This window comes from Mustela putorius, unplaced genomic scaffold (genome assembly GCF_011764305.1).
Source record: "Mustela putorius furo isolate JIRA1106 unplaced genomic scaffold, ASM1176430v1.1 tig00000127_pilon_pilon_pilon, whole genome shotgun sequence".
Taxonomy (NCBI): Eukaryota; Metazoa; Chordata; class Mammalia; order Carnivora; family Mustelidae; genus Mustela; species Mustela putorius.
This window is the reverse complement of record NW_025421288.1, coordinates 3,597,438-3,613,827: the sequence shown is the minus strand read 5'-3', so window position 1 is coordinate 3,613,827 and position 16,390 is coordinate 3,597,438. Positions and strand designations below refer to the sequence as shown.

Below are 16,390 nucleotides of genomic sequence, written 5' to 3'. Positions count from 1 at the left end.
TATGCCTGCTACCTGGGACTAGTCTAAAATTCCTGAGATTCTGAAAAGGGTGAATAAGAGTTTTTGTTTTGTTTTGTTTTATTTTGCTTGTCATGATAAAAAGGTTTTTTTGGCAACAGATACAGGGCAGAGCAAATATCTCAGAGTCAGAGTGCACTTTCAGTGAAAGAGTATTTCCTCAACAATTAGAAAAATCAAGGGTAAAAGAAGAGCAGTTGTATGAAGACCAAAAATGGAGATATAGATAGAAATAGGTAGGGAGAGAGATAGAGAGAAAGATTTCAAAAAGCTTTTACATCCATGAGAAGATTCATTGTGAAAATCTCTGCTAAGTGAAGAAATGAATAGTCTTTAAGGTTCTATGAATGTTTGTGTTTCTTTGCTTGTTCACCTTTATGTATGAATTCATTACAACTTAGAGAATATTTCATTATGGTGTCTCTCACTTCCTAATTTTCAGTCTTTTTACATATAAAACATGAAGCTGTGCTCACACAACAAAAGCCCTAGTGTTAATTAGCCAAGTATATTCATTTGCTAGGGTTGCCTTAACAAAATACCACAGACTGGGTGACTGAAACAACAGAAATTTATTTTCTCACAGCTCTGGAGCAGAAAAGGCCAAGATCAAGGGTCCACTCAGGTTGATTTGTTCTGAGGTCTCTCCTCTGCTTGTAGGTGGGCACCCTCCTGCTTTCTCCTCACTTGGTCTTTTCTGTGCACAGGTACCTCTTGTACTTCTTCATGAGTCCAAATTTCCATTCTTCTTTTATGAAGACTTGGATTGGATTAGGGCTCACCCTAACCATCTCATTTTAACTTAATCACTTTAAAAAAAGAGATTTATTTATTTGTTTTAGGGAGAGAGATAGCATGAGAAAAGGGGAGAAAAGAGTGAGGGAGAGAGAATCTCAAGCAGACACCATGTTGATCATGGAACCCAACAAGGGGCTTGATGCCATGACCCCAAGATCAGGACCTGAGCTGAAACCAAGAGTTGTACTCTTAGCCTACTGAACTACCCAAGCACCCCTTAACTTAATCACTTCTATAGAGGCCCTATCTCCAAACACACATTCTGAGTCACTATTAGTCAACATACAAATTTTAGAAGGTTGCCATTCAATCCATAATAACAGGTTTTAATAAGAGTTTTCTGATGAATGAGACAAGGAAAGGTAGCCTGGAAGCACTGTACAGACAAGGAAGCATAGGAGATCTGGCAGTAGAAAAAATTATAAACCACAAATGATACACTCTAAAAAAGCTTATTTAGAACAATTTGGGGAGTTTCTATTATCAGACACGTTTGTGATTATATTGTGATTTAATGGTAAGACAGTGAGATTTTAGTAAAATATTTTTCATTTCATCATGTCCTAATTAACATACTATCCCAATACTGTAAATGAACTCTAATTGATTCTTTAGAGACTGAAGTGTATATTTCTGCTCTGTGGAAGAGGTCTCAAAGGTCTATGAGAAAATGTACATATCAAGTCCAACAAAGCATGCCAAAATGTCAGAGGAAAGAGAAAAGCCTGTCACTTCCAGCATCGGTCCTTCCTTGCCAAGGGTAAGCAACTAGAACCAGGGGTAGATAAGTGTTTGGTCTCTCTTTGGACTCAGCTAAATTAGAAGGGAGATACAGAGTCAGGCATGGCTCTCAAAGGATCATTGTTATGCCACACACACATACAGAAAGACACAGTCTTCTAAATAAGAGTCCACTAATGAGATGCCTCATGTTCATCTAGAATTTGCACTTCAGTCTGGTAGTTATGTTGGGTCATCATGTATTTACTAACACAGTGGGGTAAACAAAAAGAGAATATGGTTGACCTACTTTTGGATTATAGTGTCCAAGCTACACTGTGTGATATTTTCACTTCTTGCTACTAGTTTTCAGGTATTAGAGGGACACATTCTTCCCCCAAATGTTTAGTCCTCCAGTGGAAGAGCAGGAAACAGGAGAATACACATCTTGAGAAACCATTCTACATGGGTGCTTTAGCATGGTTGGCTCAGACTTTTTCTGTGTCTTTTATTCCACATCCACATTTTCATTGCAATTTATTTTAATTGTTTTATATTTTTAAAGATTTTATTTATTTATTTGACACAGAGAGGGAGAGAGAGAGATTACAAGTAGACAGAGAGGGAGGCAGAGAGAGAGTGGGAAGCAGGCTCCCTGCTGAGCAGAGAGTCTGATGTGGGTCTCGATCCCAGGACCCTGAGATCATGAACTGAGCGGAAGGTAGAGGCTTAACCCACAGAGCCACCCAAGTGCCCTTCATTGCAATTTGTTTTAAATTCAAGATGGATTTTAGGACATCCTGATGGTTATGAGGGTAATGATTAAGAGTCCTTTAATCATCTTCCTGCTGAAGTGATACAGTACACTGAGTAATAAAAGTCTAGATGAGGGTAAATTTGTCTTAAGTAGTTTGTATGAGGTTAGAAGTAGACAATACTTTGGGGGAAAAGGGCTTCAAGATATAGAGGTAATTACCCACTCATTCATTCTAGAAATATTTATAAAGTGCCAATTAGTTGCTGGGAACAGTTCTATGTGTTGGGTTCTATGTGCTAGGTACAGCAGTAAACAAAACAGAGAAATCATACTGACCTGTGTGCTGTATGTTGTATGCAGTATGCTGATAGGGAAAATGGACAACAAACTATATCCCAGAGCTAGAAGATGACGGTATGTCTTGGGGAAAATAGACCAGAATGGGCCTCACACCTCATCTCCTGCAAATCCCATTCAAATGTCATTTTCTTATGAAGACCCATTCTTGTCACTCTATTTCAAATCCCTCTTGTCACCAGCAATACCCATCTTCTTGTTTTTCTCTAACTCTGCTCTATTTTCCCCAAAACTATTTGTGTTCCTGTAATGCCAAAATCCTTAATATGTCTTCCAATAGGCTTTGTAAGCTGATCGCTCTTGTGGCTCACCTAATGGTTCTTCTGTACATCCCATCTTTACTTAACCCCTCTCAACTCTTGGAGTTCACCAGACTCTCTCTCATGTGAGGGCTCTGATATACGTTTTTTTTTTTTTTTTTTTATCCTCATGGAACTTCTTTCCTCTCCTCCTTATCTTTACAACGGGCTAGCACTGGACTCATTTCTCTGGTCTCTTTTCAATAGCTCTTCTTCCGTGAAGACTGACTAATAGACCAAAAAAATCATTAATTCTTTTCAGTTATTTGCCTCTCTGGAGGGCAGGAGTAGAAGGGTAATAATAGACACTGTCAGATATTTTCATTTTCCCCCCAAGGTTTATCGCATTGAAGGTGAACTTCATAAGGCACAGGTATTTCTCATTGTGTAGGTAAATAATAACACTGCAGAGGAGGTTCATAGGAACTACTGAGATGATGGCTATCATCCACCGGGTTGTACATTATCAATATAATGACCATAAATCCCTGCCAAGATAACTATTACTCAAGCTTGAGCAATTTCAGAAAAAAAAATTATAGTGTAGGAATGAACACAGTGTAGCACAATACATGTGAAGCTCCTAGGATGTGAGATTTTTAAGGGGAGATTTTGTGAGTAATTTAGTTTGGTTGAAGTCCTAAATAGGTGAAGACAAGTAGCAAGAGAGAGTTGTAAAGGTTAAGTTAAAGCCCACTTAGGGAAGGAGGTGTAGGACTAAAGCATCTGTGTTTTGTGTGCTAATGAGATGAGATCCATTATATGGAAATAGTTGGAGGAATGAGTGATCTTCAGGATTCCAGGCTTTATCTACTAAAGTTTATCAGTCAAATCATGTCCTCTCTGAACATTGTAAGCTACATCTGAAAGATAGCAAGAGTTAATATTTAAAGATTAAGATACTTCCTTTCCTTATTAAAGAGGAACAGTGAACTTTGGGGTAGAACATTACAATTGACAGTCCAGTTACAAATGGATTCTGGCTTAGCTCAAAGGAGAATGTTCTGAACATGGAAGTAAATCACAATCTTCTCTTGGTTTTAACTTTCTCCCACTATCTTTTTAACTAAGGGATAGTCTACCGGCTACTGGCCCAATTCCATATGTTTTGAATTAGATTCCTCCTTTTAGCTTCTCCCTCAGAGTTTTAGGGCTTTGGGATAATTTGAAAGGATTCATGGCTTCTCAGTCTGTCATTGACACCAAAGATTGTGCTTTGCCTAATATTCAGCATTTACAATATCCAAAAATAGCTCAGCTATGTATATGAATCTCGTTGACCAACAAGAGAAAGTGGGGAAAGAATGTTCTTTAAAAAGGCTTTTTTAATGATCTTTTTATTAAGTAAAGTAATTCAAGTTGTCAGAGGATTATATATTGCCTTAACCAGGAGAGCAAAAGAAAAACCATTTAGTTATAAAACACATAAATGGCTTAACAGTTGAGAGCACATACTCTTGATAAAGAAAACTTTGTTTTTAAATACCAGCTCTGCTATTGATCTGTTCGGTGACTTTGGACTTGTTTCTTAAACACCATGAGAATCATAATAGTGCCTACTTTATGAAATTATAGAAAGGATTAAGTATTTCAAGATTAGAATTTAGAATATTAATTGGAGCACAGTGATTATTACATTATTATATTATATTAATTATATTATATACCATATCTAATGTAAATGTTGTATAGATAGTTACAAGAGTGGTACAGTACGTTGATATTTGTGTAATTATCAGCACAATGCCAGACACATAAATTCTCAATAATACTTGAAGGATACTAAAATTTTTTGAGCACTTACTATGTACTTAACATTGGGTTGGGTATTTTCATGCATGTCTCCTTCACTCAATCAAACAACCAGTTGGGGGCTTTGTTTTTCTTCTCTCGTTGGAATAAGGGCCTTGCCCTGTGGGAAAGCCCTAAGTTCACAATCAGATTCTAACACTAATACCTGTGGTCTACCCAAGCCACAGACTGAAATTCTATCATTCTAGGTAATCATGGATAAAAGTCCATAAATGTCCTAATAAGTACTGACTTAACTTAGGCCTTTGTTTATTTATTTCAATAGAACAACTGCAAAATGATTTTTTCCCCCCTCAAAGTCTTTATCAGGCTTTCTCCTCTGTGGACATGGAGGTAGGAAATCGTACCATTCTGACTGAATTCATCTTGGTGGGTTTCTCAGCAAACCCACAGTGGCAGCTGATTCTATTTGGAATATTTCTGGTGCTCTATTTGATGACTTTGTCGGGGAACATGACCCTGGTTATTCTAATCCGAATTGATTCCCGCCTACACACGCCTATGTACTTTTTCATTGGCAATCTGTCCTTTTTGGATTTTTGGTACACTTCTGTGTATACTCCCAAAATCTTGGCTAACTGTGTCTCAGAAGATAAACGAATCTCCTTGGCTGGATGTGGGGCCCAGCTGTTCTTCTCTTGTGTTGTAGCCTACACTGAGTGCTACCTCCTCGCAGCCATGTCCTATGACCGGTATGCAGCGATCTGTAACCCATTACTTTATTCGAGTTCTATGTCCAGGTCTCTCTGTACTGGGCTGGTCGCTGGCTCCTACATAGGAGGGTTTGTGAATGCCATAGCTCATACTGCCAACACTTTCCGCTTGAGTTTCTGTGGTAAAAATATTATTGACCACTTCTTCTGTGATGCGCCACCATTGGTAAAAATGTCTTGTACAGATACCCACGTCTATGAAAAAGTCCTCCTGGGTGTGGTGGGCTTCACGGTCCTCTCCAGCATTCTTGCCATCCTGATTTCCTATAGCAACATACTTCTGGCTATCCTGAGGATCCGCTCAGCCTCAGGAAGGCGCAAGGCCTTCTCCACCTGTGCTTCACACCTCATTTCAGTCATGCTCTTCTATGGATCCCTGCTCTTCATGTATTCAAGGCCAAGTTCCACCTACTCCCTGGAGAAAGACAAAGTGGCTGCTCTGTTTTACACTGTGGTCAATCCACTGCTCAACCCACTCATCTATAGCCTGAGAAATAAAGACGTCAAAGAGGCCTTCTGGAAAGCAACGCAAACCATAAGACTGCAGAGATGAAGGTTATATTTTGTGGAATGTTCTTATTGCATAGTTTTCCAAATTATTAGCGTATATGTATGCTGGTAATCATTGCAATTTTCAAGTAAATACAAGTCATACTTAAAGCAATGACACATTGAAGAAACCACTCTTCGTTTATCACTATTTGGTGATTAAACTATTTTAAACTAATTAATTTTGGATTGTTTGATGCTTTACAATATTGTATTTTGCTCTTTTGTAGTGATAGATTTACATAAAACTTACTCTCTTGATTATCTTTGGGGTATTTTGGAAAGAGAATAGGAATTGGATAGTTTTTGTGTATGCAGTTTGTCTTTGAACCTTGGGAAGCAAATTTTATTGTGTGGGGAGAGGATCTGAATGGTTAAACTGCTGGAAATTTACTCAAGATTTTATAAATATTTATTTTTAGTAATGCATTCTCTCCATGCTTCATCATAAAGCTCTGAGTATACAGATAATATCTTTGTAAACCTTGAGTCTTCTACATCAATTGACTATTAGCAATATGTTTAAGAGTTCTTTAGAATGAAGAAATAAAAACAGCCAAAATATCTTTCTACATCCATGAAGAGATATGTGTCTCTGAAACTGTATATCACCTCAGAAGAGTGAACTCTCCACAGAGAATAGAACAAGTAATCTGCTTTACACTCTTTCACTTCATAACACCACATGTTCTCTGTGAAGGAAAAGGTCAAGACCAAGTGGAACAAGCCATAACCAATAAGTTGACTAACAAAATTCCACTCTGTTCTAGACTCACTACTTCTTTTTTTTTTCTCACCAGAGGATTTTAAGCATAAAGAAAATTACAGCTCAATATTCAGTACATAATAAACTTAATTGATTTTTTTAATACTCCTTAAAACCACAGTGAAAATTCAGGATTATTAGTTACATGTGACAAATGAGTAGCTTGTGCCTTACCAGTCAGTACTTTATTATTGAAAGACTATAGCTATTACTCTAACGGGCATCGTCATTAAATAAATAAATAAACGGATTTATTTATTTATTTTTCAAGATTTTATTTATTTTTGAGAGAGAGAGAGAGAGAGAGAGAGATATTGAAAGAACAAGTGGGAGGAGGGGCAGAAGGAGAAGCAGAATTTCTGTGGAGAAAGGATCCTGATTAGGACTCAATCTCAGGACCCTGAGATCATGACCTGAGCTGAAGGCAGAACTTGAACCAAATGAGCCATTCAGGCACCCTATAAAATGCATGTAAATTGAAATTTTACACAAGTAGGTGGAGTCACTTCAACATTTCTGTTTGCTCTGACACTTCTGATCTTTCTTTTCCTCTGCATTCATCAAATAACACCTTAATGCCTTCTCTTTTCATCACAATATTCTTAATATTTTAAAATTATTTTTTATAAAGATTTTTATTTATTTTCTTTGAGGTAGAGAGAGAGAGAGATGAAGAAAGAGAGAGAGAGAAATAGCAGGGGGAGGGCCGGAGGGAGAAGGAGAGAATCTCAAGCAGACTTCCTGCTGAGAACAGAACCCACCTTGGCGTTGGATCCCATGACACTGAGATCATGACCTGAGTTGAAACTAAGAGTCAGATGCTTAACTGAATGAGCCACCTAGGCTCCCCTATATTAAAAAAAAAAAAAAATTCTTCTATTACAAAAGTTCTGTAAGTACTGAATGAGAAGGATTTGGGGTGTATTATACAAATCTCCAGAATTTACTCACATTCCCTTAAAGCTCAGTATGTAGGGGGAAAAAAATAGGTAGATCTTAAGGAGACAGTGAAGGAAAATTTAATCTTTTAGGATCTTAGGAACAATATATATACTTCCATTTTGCATTAAGCCCTGAGGCTGATTTTTAAAACTATGTTAATATTCAATTGAACCGATATTTTATAATATAGATTATAGTTTGATCACTAAAGCAAGTCAAACTAATATAAATAAAACTTTCTTCGCTGTTTTTGACCAGAAAAAAAGCTGTGCTGTTTAAAAAAAGCCAGTTCCCCATGCTGCTCCTGAAGCAGCCCATTCTCCCTGAGCACTGATTTGAGAAATAACAGGTCAACTCAGATTTCCGATTGTGTTAACCAGACCAGTTTTCTCAGGGCTTCTTTCACGTCCTCATTCCTCAGACTGTAGATCATGGGGTTCAACATGGGGAACAGGACAGTATAAAATGTTGATACCATTTTATCCCTCTCAAGGGAATAGCTGGAACTTGGGCGAGAGTAGATGTAGAGAATGGAGCCATAGTACAAGGTGACGGAGACCAGGTGGGAGGAGCAGGTGGAGAAGGCCTTGTAGCGGCCCTGGGTGGAGCGGATCCTCAAGATGGCAGCGATGATGAACAGGTAGGAGGCGAGGATGAGCAGTGTGGGGGCGATGACGTTGGAGGCCAGGAGGAAGTACAGCACGGCCTGGTAGCTCTCTTTCACATCACACGCCAACTTCACCAGGGGTGGGACATCACAGAAAAAGTCATCAACGACATTATCACCACAAAAATCCAAGGTGAATGTGTTGCTGGTGAGAATTATTGCATTGACAAAACCTCCAGTATAGGAAAATATAACCAAAGAGATGCACAATGTCCTTGACATGGCCTGAGCGTAAAGCAGGGGGTTGGAAATGGCAGCATAGCGGTCATAAGCCATGGCGGCCAATAGGTAACACTCACTATATGCCAAGCCAGCAGAGAAGAAGAACTGAGCTAGGCAGCCAGCAAAGGAGATGCTTTTGTCTTCAGAGATACAGGTCACCAGGATCTTTGGGGTGTAGACAGAGGAATACCAGAGATCCAGAAAGGACAGATTCCCAATGAAGAAATACATTGCTGTGTGTAGCCGGGAGTCATTACAGATCAATACCATGAGGGTGGCATTTCCTACCACGGTCAGAGAGTACACGCCAAGGAATACCACGAACAGGACCAACTGCATCACTGGGTCCGTTGTGAAACCCACTAGGATGAACTCAGTTACTGTATGATTGCTTCTCTCCATGGTTTAAGGAGACCTCACCTGCAAATTAAAGAGTGAAAAGTTTAATTCCCTCAACCCATACTACAGGAATGCAATCTCTGTGATAAGCCTGTGAGATACAGTCAAGACTATAAGCTGTTAGGGCAAGTGAGATCAGAGCAGGAATTTTGCCTGACAAGGGCAGGTGATGGGAGCATTAACATATTCATTTCAATGAAATGCATTTAATAATAGGAAAGCTTGAGTGCTCTTGGTTGCTTACTTATTTTTCAAGAAAAATATTTCTTGAGGTCCAGGTGCCTTCTTGGTGTTGGGATACAGCAGTGAGGACAATAGGGTTGACTCCTATTCTACAAGGACTTTATTTAGAGTCCTACATGATGAATAAACAAATAAATGTGGAAATATTTTCAGTTAATGTTAGAAATATTAGGAAAAGCAAACTAGATGGTGTGGTGAAAATGAACTGGGAGAGGAACTAAGTAAACTTAGACCCTGAGAGGAAAAAGTCTTTTCTTATTTCCCAGCTATACGTGGACAAGTTTCTTAAAGCCCATGAGAGATGGGAAAGTCCCTGTAGTTTAGAAGTGGTGACATTTGAGAGATGGCAGAGTATACCACCTGCAAATATGCCTTTTTAGAACATTTTTCTTTTTCATTAATGTTGTAGCATGTATCATTCCTTTGTTTTAATTGCCAAATAATATCCCTTTGTATGGATACACCATATTTCATTTACCTATTCATCAATGGATACATGTTTTATTGTTTCTATTTTTTGGCAGTTATGAACAATGCTGTTATGGGAATCCTAATACAAGTTTTGTAAGGACATATGCTTTCATTTATCTTGAGTAGATATCCAGGAGTAGAATTGTTGAGTCATATGGTGCATCTATATTTAACATTCTGGGACATTACCCAACTGTCTTCCAAATGAATCCTGCCATTTTTCAATCATATCAGTAAAGCATATGGGATCCAATAATTCCTCATCCCAATACAAGTTACTAACATTTTGATTTTAGCAGTCCCATTGGGTGTGAAGTGGTATGATATTGTAGTTTTGATTTACACTTTCTTTTTTTTTAAAATGGTTTATTTATTTATTTGGGGGGCAGGGAGGGGCAGAGGGAGAGTGAGAGAGAGAATCTCAAGCAGACTTCCTGTTGCGCTCAGAGCTGGGGGGGGCTTGATCCTATAAGTCTGAGATCATGACCCAAACCAAAATTAGAAGCCAGATGTTTAATTGACAAGCTACATTTTCTTAATAACTAATAATATTAAGTGACTTTTCATGTACTTATTAAGTATCTTCTTTGGAGAAATATGTATTAAAATCTTTTGTTCATCTTTTAGTTTATTTTGGCTTTTCATTGCTGAATTGTAATACTTCTTATACATTCTGGATACAAGTCTTTTATAAAATTTATTATATGCAAATATATTTTCCCATTCTTTGTGTTTTTTTTTTTTTTTACTTTCTTGATGATATCCTTTGGCATGCATGAACTTTTAAATTTGATAAAGTTCACTTTATCTTTTTTCTTCTTGCTTGCTCTTGATATCTTATTTAAGAAACCATTGCCTAACCCAAGGCACAACAGTTTGTTCACTCTCTTAATTACTGTAAAGCTTGTAGTAAGTTTTTTATCTGTTTTTTAAAAAATTAAATTATTATTTTTATTAACATATAATGTATTATTTGCTCGAAGGGTATAGGTCTGTGAATCATTAGGCTTACACACTTCACACCACTCACCATAGCTCATACCCTCCCCAATGTCTGTAATCCAGCCACCCTATCCCTACCTCCCCAACCCCCCAGCAACTCTCAGTTTGTTTTGTGAGTTTAAGAGTCTCTTAAGGTTTGTCTCCCTCCCAATCCCATCTTGTTTCATTTTTTTCCTTCCCTACCACCTAAGCGCCCCCCCTTCTCTGCCTCTCAAATTCCTCATATCAGGGAGATCATATGATAATTGACTTCTTTCTCTGATTGACTTATTTTGCTCAGCATAATACCCTCTGGTTCCATCCACATCATTGCATATGGCAAGATTTCATTTCAATGACGGCTGCATAGTATTTCAGTGTGTGTGTGTGTGTGTGTGTGTGTGTGTGTGTGTGTGTGTATCACATCTTTATCCATTCATTTGTGAACAGACATTTCTGCAAAGAAGACATCCTGATGGTCAACAGACACATGAAAATGTGCTCCATATCACTCAGCATCAGGGAAATTCAAATCAAAACCACAATGAGATACCACCTCACACCAGTAGAATGGCTAAAATTAACAAGTCAGGAAACAGCAGATGTTGGAGAGGATGCGGAAAAAGGGGAACCCTCCTACACTGTTGGTGGGAATGAGAGCTGGTGCAACCACTCTGGAAAACACTGTGGAGGTTTCCTCAATTTGGAAATAGAGCTACCCTATGACTCAGCAATTGCACTACTGGGTTTTTACCCTAAAGATAAAAATGTAGTGATCCGAGGGGGCAAGTGCACCCGAATGCTAAAATACTTATCTTCCTTTAACCCCACCCATATATTTTAGTTATTCTTCTACAGTTGTCTTTTTTTTGATTCATATAAAAACATTTAGATTTTGTTGCTTCTCAGGGTCTTCATTCCCTTGTGAGGCTCCCATGTCATGTAACATTTATGTTAAATACATTTGTATGTGTTTCTCCTATCACTCTGCCTCCTGCCAATTAAATTCTGAAGCCCAGCCCTAAACCCTAAGGTAAAATTTTGTGTCTCCTACACAGTTTCCCTCCATGATCATGGAGCAACCTCTCTCCTCACTTACTGTGAAGTCTTTGGCACATTTATCTTATGTCACTCGGAGAGAAACAAATCGAGAATCAGAGAGAAATTTCAGAGTGGAGACCAGCAAATCAATCCATCTGGTTATGTCAGGTAACAAAATAAGTGTGTTATTGTAAATCTTTTGGGTCTAAAAGCCTGGGACTTGACATTATTCTCCATGGAGAATAGTTTTATAACTAGCCATGTACAATGCTTAAAAAGACAATTATCCCACCTTGATATTATTTGTAGCAATAGTTCTCAATTGAACTATTTGAATTTTAAAATTAAAATTGTATTTATCACATTGAAAAACATCCACTCTATAACAAACATTTAAAATGCTTCCCTTATAGTCCTATAATGAAATTTGTGGTTAATAAACCTACCTATGTGCATATGTGCACATATGTATATAAAACATCTAATTATAATTGTAAAAGTATATAAAAGAAAAGTAGCTCATAATACAACTATTGCATGGTAATAATTATAGGATTTTTTTTGAAATAGTGTGAATTTTAATATGTAAATCCTGCAACATTTGGTGAAGTGGTTATACATGTATGTAGAATCATCACGAATGTATTAGTGATCCAAATATCAGAACTGGCATTTCCATCAGTGATAAGATTTTTCTGACAAGGTGAATCATTCTTGATAAAGTTCCAACAAAATAAATGACACTCGTCCCTCAATTTTGAATTCCTAGGTGAGTTGATTGATAGTATAACCTTGCAAATACAGTGTTTATTTGTAAAATGGAGTAGATTTCAAACTCACAAAATTACAAAGCTCTTTTTTCAATGCACAAATGTCCATCAAGACACTGTAGAGAGTATAGACATTTTTTTCTCCCGATGGGATTGCCCCATAGGTGCAAACCATGTTCGTCATTGTCTATTGCTTATTAAATGGGCCTTTGATCTTTGTGGCAGTCAAAAATCCAACTGGACATTTCAGAAATGTTCCTTAAAGGATGCTATCACTTTTTGAAGAAACCACAGTCCACAGCTTTGTATTTTACTCTGTGACTTATTATAGGGTCTTCTGGGAATTATGGAAAAAATAGAAACTATCTGAAGAATATCTCTGAGTAATAAATTTCTATTTTTCATAGGCATACTGGGTCACTGGAGCCAAGAAGAGATAAGATCTCACTAGGATATAAGTTTCATGAGAGCAGGAAGTTTTGTTTCTTTCATTCATTATTATATGCCTTGTGCCTAGAATAATAACTGGTATGTAATAGACCTACAATAAATATTGAATGAATGAATGAATGAATGAATGAATGGGCAGCCCTGAGTTGGAAAAGAAACAAACCAATAGAAATGAATTTCTGGGTGGCTTCTAATTATGTCATTTTCCTCTTAAACCATCAGCAGAATTGTTTGATATCCCATGTGCATTTTCTGGCATGAGTAATCCCTGCCTTCATCTTTGCAAACAAAAACAGGAAAACACAAAGAAATCTGCCTGCAAACAGCTTTGCCAAATATTTCTTTGCCTCAATGGAGTAAGTCTGTGAAGATTTTTTTTTCACATAATCAACAGATTATCCATTGTGATGAACATGAAGCCTGATTTTACAATGAGAGTTGAGTGGTCTAAACCAGAGATACCCAGGATATCATGGAAAAAGCGTCTGACTTTCAGGAGATTAACAAAGGTTCAATTTCTCCACCACTAGCCAATGTTGTAAAGCCTCTATTTCTTCATATATAGAGAATAACTTATCTCTCCTTTGGGTTGTTGTAAAGAAGGTAACTCAAGTAAGGACTAGGCACACTACCTACCACATCATAACCACTCAGGCAGCCAGTGGTTCTCAAATTCTGAGCCTGTAAAAATCACCTGGCCCAGCTCCAGAATTTCTAATTTAGCAACCTGTGGGTGGGACCCAGTAACTTGCTTTCAGTAAAGGAGCCCAAGGGTTTATATTGTACATTGTCCATAGATCAAGTCTGACAAATGCTGAAATAAATATCATTTATATTCTTCTTCTTTTCTTTTTAAGTAGGCTCCACACCCAGATGGAGCCCAACAAGGGGCTTGAACTCATGATCCTGAGATCAGAACCTGGGCTGAGATCAGGATTCAGGCACTTAACCGACTGAACCACCAAGATGAGATGTCCCTCAGTTACATTATTTTTATTCTTTACCATGAAGTCTGTCTGCCATCATAATGGCAGAATGTGAAGAATTGAGGAATTAAAGATGTGTTGCGTAATGTTATACATAAAGAGATGAGCTATGAACAGATCTACTCTGACTGCCAGTGCTAGGACAAAAACATTTTCTTGGGAAGAGATGGCTTGAAGAATTCTGTTCTGTTTTGTTAATCCAACTGCAGTAATCCAGCTGTGCTTGCTAACCACTGAACATATGATTCTTCTAACTGAAGTTATACTTTTGTATGATAAACTAAATAAAGCATTTCCATCCCTAATTACCAGAGCATCAAGGTTTGTGGTGAGCGATAGTTCCTTTTGTCTTGTATTCTTCTCAGAAATATCATATGATGTGATGCTTTTGAATTAAAGCATATCAAACTGAAAGAAATATGAACTTTCTGGGATGGCTTTAGCCCTAAACAGTCTCTAGTAATCTCAGCTACTTCATCTTGTTGCCCCAGCTGTTTTGTAGATATTAACCATGCTTTTTAAATTGGTTCCTGACATTAACTGTTTGTGCACTGAGGTGTTTCTTTCTCCTTTGTCTTTTTTTAAAACAATATTAATTGCCTTTTTGATCTCTAATAGTAAAATATGCTCTTTCTTCTTGTGAACTCGGCATTTCCAGAAACTATAATAGGAAGATAGTGAAGATGTTTCAAAGGAGCCCTTTCTTTAACACTTATGATAACTTAGTATGTACATGACCTTTGTCCTGATTGTGAGGAACAAGTAAAAAATTCCATCTATGACTAACATCTGGATCAGACAACTTACCTAAAATTCTCAGCAATGCCATCACCTCAACAGAATTCAAATCTGCTTGCCTCGGAAACTTTTATAACAGCTTCTATATCCCTAGAGTTGGACATTCCTGTTACCCCTCAGGATTTCATAAACTTGAGCAATAGTTAATCAGACAATTAAAGAAAATCGTTTGTTGACAAATGGGGTATTGTTTAATAATGGAGAATTCTTTTTTTGAGACTACAATTCCCTGGTGAAAATGCCAGTGACTGATCTCAGAAGTAGTATGAGGAGACAATCCAACTGGGATTGGACTGTTCGTATATTTAAAGGCTAGATATATAAATCCATCATGGTGAGAAATGGGACAATGACAAGTTATTGCAGCCACTAGCCTTAAACTTACTTAAATGATCACCAGTGGCTTTATGGAATGAAGGACAGGTGGTCAGGAAAGCACTTTTTTTTCTTGACACAGAAGTATGCAATAAATATCATGTAGTGATTTGGGTTCTGCTAAATTTAAACCCGGACTATCTGACTTAATCAAACAGGCAGTCAGAAAGCCATATTTCAGTGGATACTCGTCAAGAGAAGATGGAAGGAATTACCTAGTATGCCATAACTGGGTGGTAACCAAATATTATGTGCAGATGTTAATGGCACTGTGTCATGGATTAGGGGGTTCATAAGGAGTGATGTAGATGGGAAACCAACCAAGGTGATATTTTTCTTGAAAAGAGAAACATTTTATTTTTACTTGGATAAAAACTAGGTCAGGATATCCTGGTAGGGCTTTCTGCCTACTTATATAATTATATTACTGCTTTCTATATAATGTGAACAAAGCTAGTGTTACAGCCATTGAAAAAATAGACTTATGGTGAGGCAATACCCTTTGAGGAGGGACCTTGAAACTTAGCCAAAGTATATACTGTACATCTTCCTCCAAGCCTTCTTGTGGATGGCTTGCTGCCATTCATGAGGGTGACCCATGTTAGGAAAGTGGAAGTACCCAGATCATCTGTGGGTTATTAGATACTGGTTCTGAACTGACACTAATCCACAGAGATGGAAAACACTAGAGGTATATAATTGCCAGTGAGGAATGGGAACAATGTAAAAGATTATTTTGGCCTGAATGCATCTTTCAGCAGGTCCAGTGGGACCAGCTATATAGCCAATCATTATTACCCAGACCCAGAAATAATACTGTAGATACACATATACTGAGTGATACACAGACTGGAACAAGATCCTCATTTAAAAAAAAAAAAAGATCCTCATTTTAATTCTACCTATGACCCATGGAATAAGGGTTATTGGGTTCAAGCAGAATGTGATATTGCTCTGTTGAGTCAGTAAACAAAATCTCCACCTGGAGGAAGTTCAGAAATTAGTATTTCCAACAAAGATACAAGAAGTGGGAATCCCAATTCATATCATTTAACTCATTTCTTTGGAGGGAAAGGGATTGAGGATCTACAAGGTGGAAATCATGAAAGAACACATTTTTATAGATGGACATGCTCTGTGAATGTCAGTCAGCCTCTTTCTCTGTATACACACAGTCTCTTTCTCCTCTTTTGTTCATGCTCAACAGGCCCTTGTACAAATGGCTAGAGTAACTGGAATGGGCCTGACAACATGAT

The 16,390-nt window shown here is 37.6% G+C and overlaps 2 protein-coding genes across 2 annotated transcripts; one reads left to right on the top strand and one right to left on the bottom strand.

The window, feature by feature from the left end:
* Positions 1-5,073: 5,073 nt before the first annotated feature.
* LOC101679170 (olfactory receptor 9G4) lies at positions 5,074-6,027 on the top strand. The gene has a single exon (XM_004777645.3). It carries the CDS (start codon positions 5,089-5,091, stop codon positions 6,025-6,027), a length of 939 nt encoding a protein of 312 aa, XP_004777702.2. The 5' UTR covers positions 5,074-5,088.
* A 2,059-nt stretch (positions 6,028-8,086) lies between these two features.
* LOC101678865 (olfactory receptor 1013-like) lies at positions 8,087-9,022 on the bottom strand. The gene has a single exon (XM_004777644.2). The coding sequence runs from the start codon at positions 9,020-9,022 to the stop codon at positions 8,087-8,089; it is 936 nt and encodes a 311-aa protein (XP_004777701.1).
* Between the last annotated feature and the right edge of the window lie 7,368 nt (positions 9,023-16,390).

Coding starts and splice junctions, on each gene's coding strand:
- LOC101678865 (XM_004777644.2), bottom strand. CDS start 9,022: ATGGAGAGAAGCAATCATACAGTAACTGAGTTCATCCTAGTGGGTTTC.
- LOC101679170 (XM_004777645.3), top strand. CDS start 5,089: ATGGAGGTAGGAAATCGTACCATTCTGACTGAATTCATCTTGGTGGGT.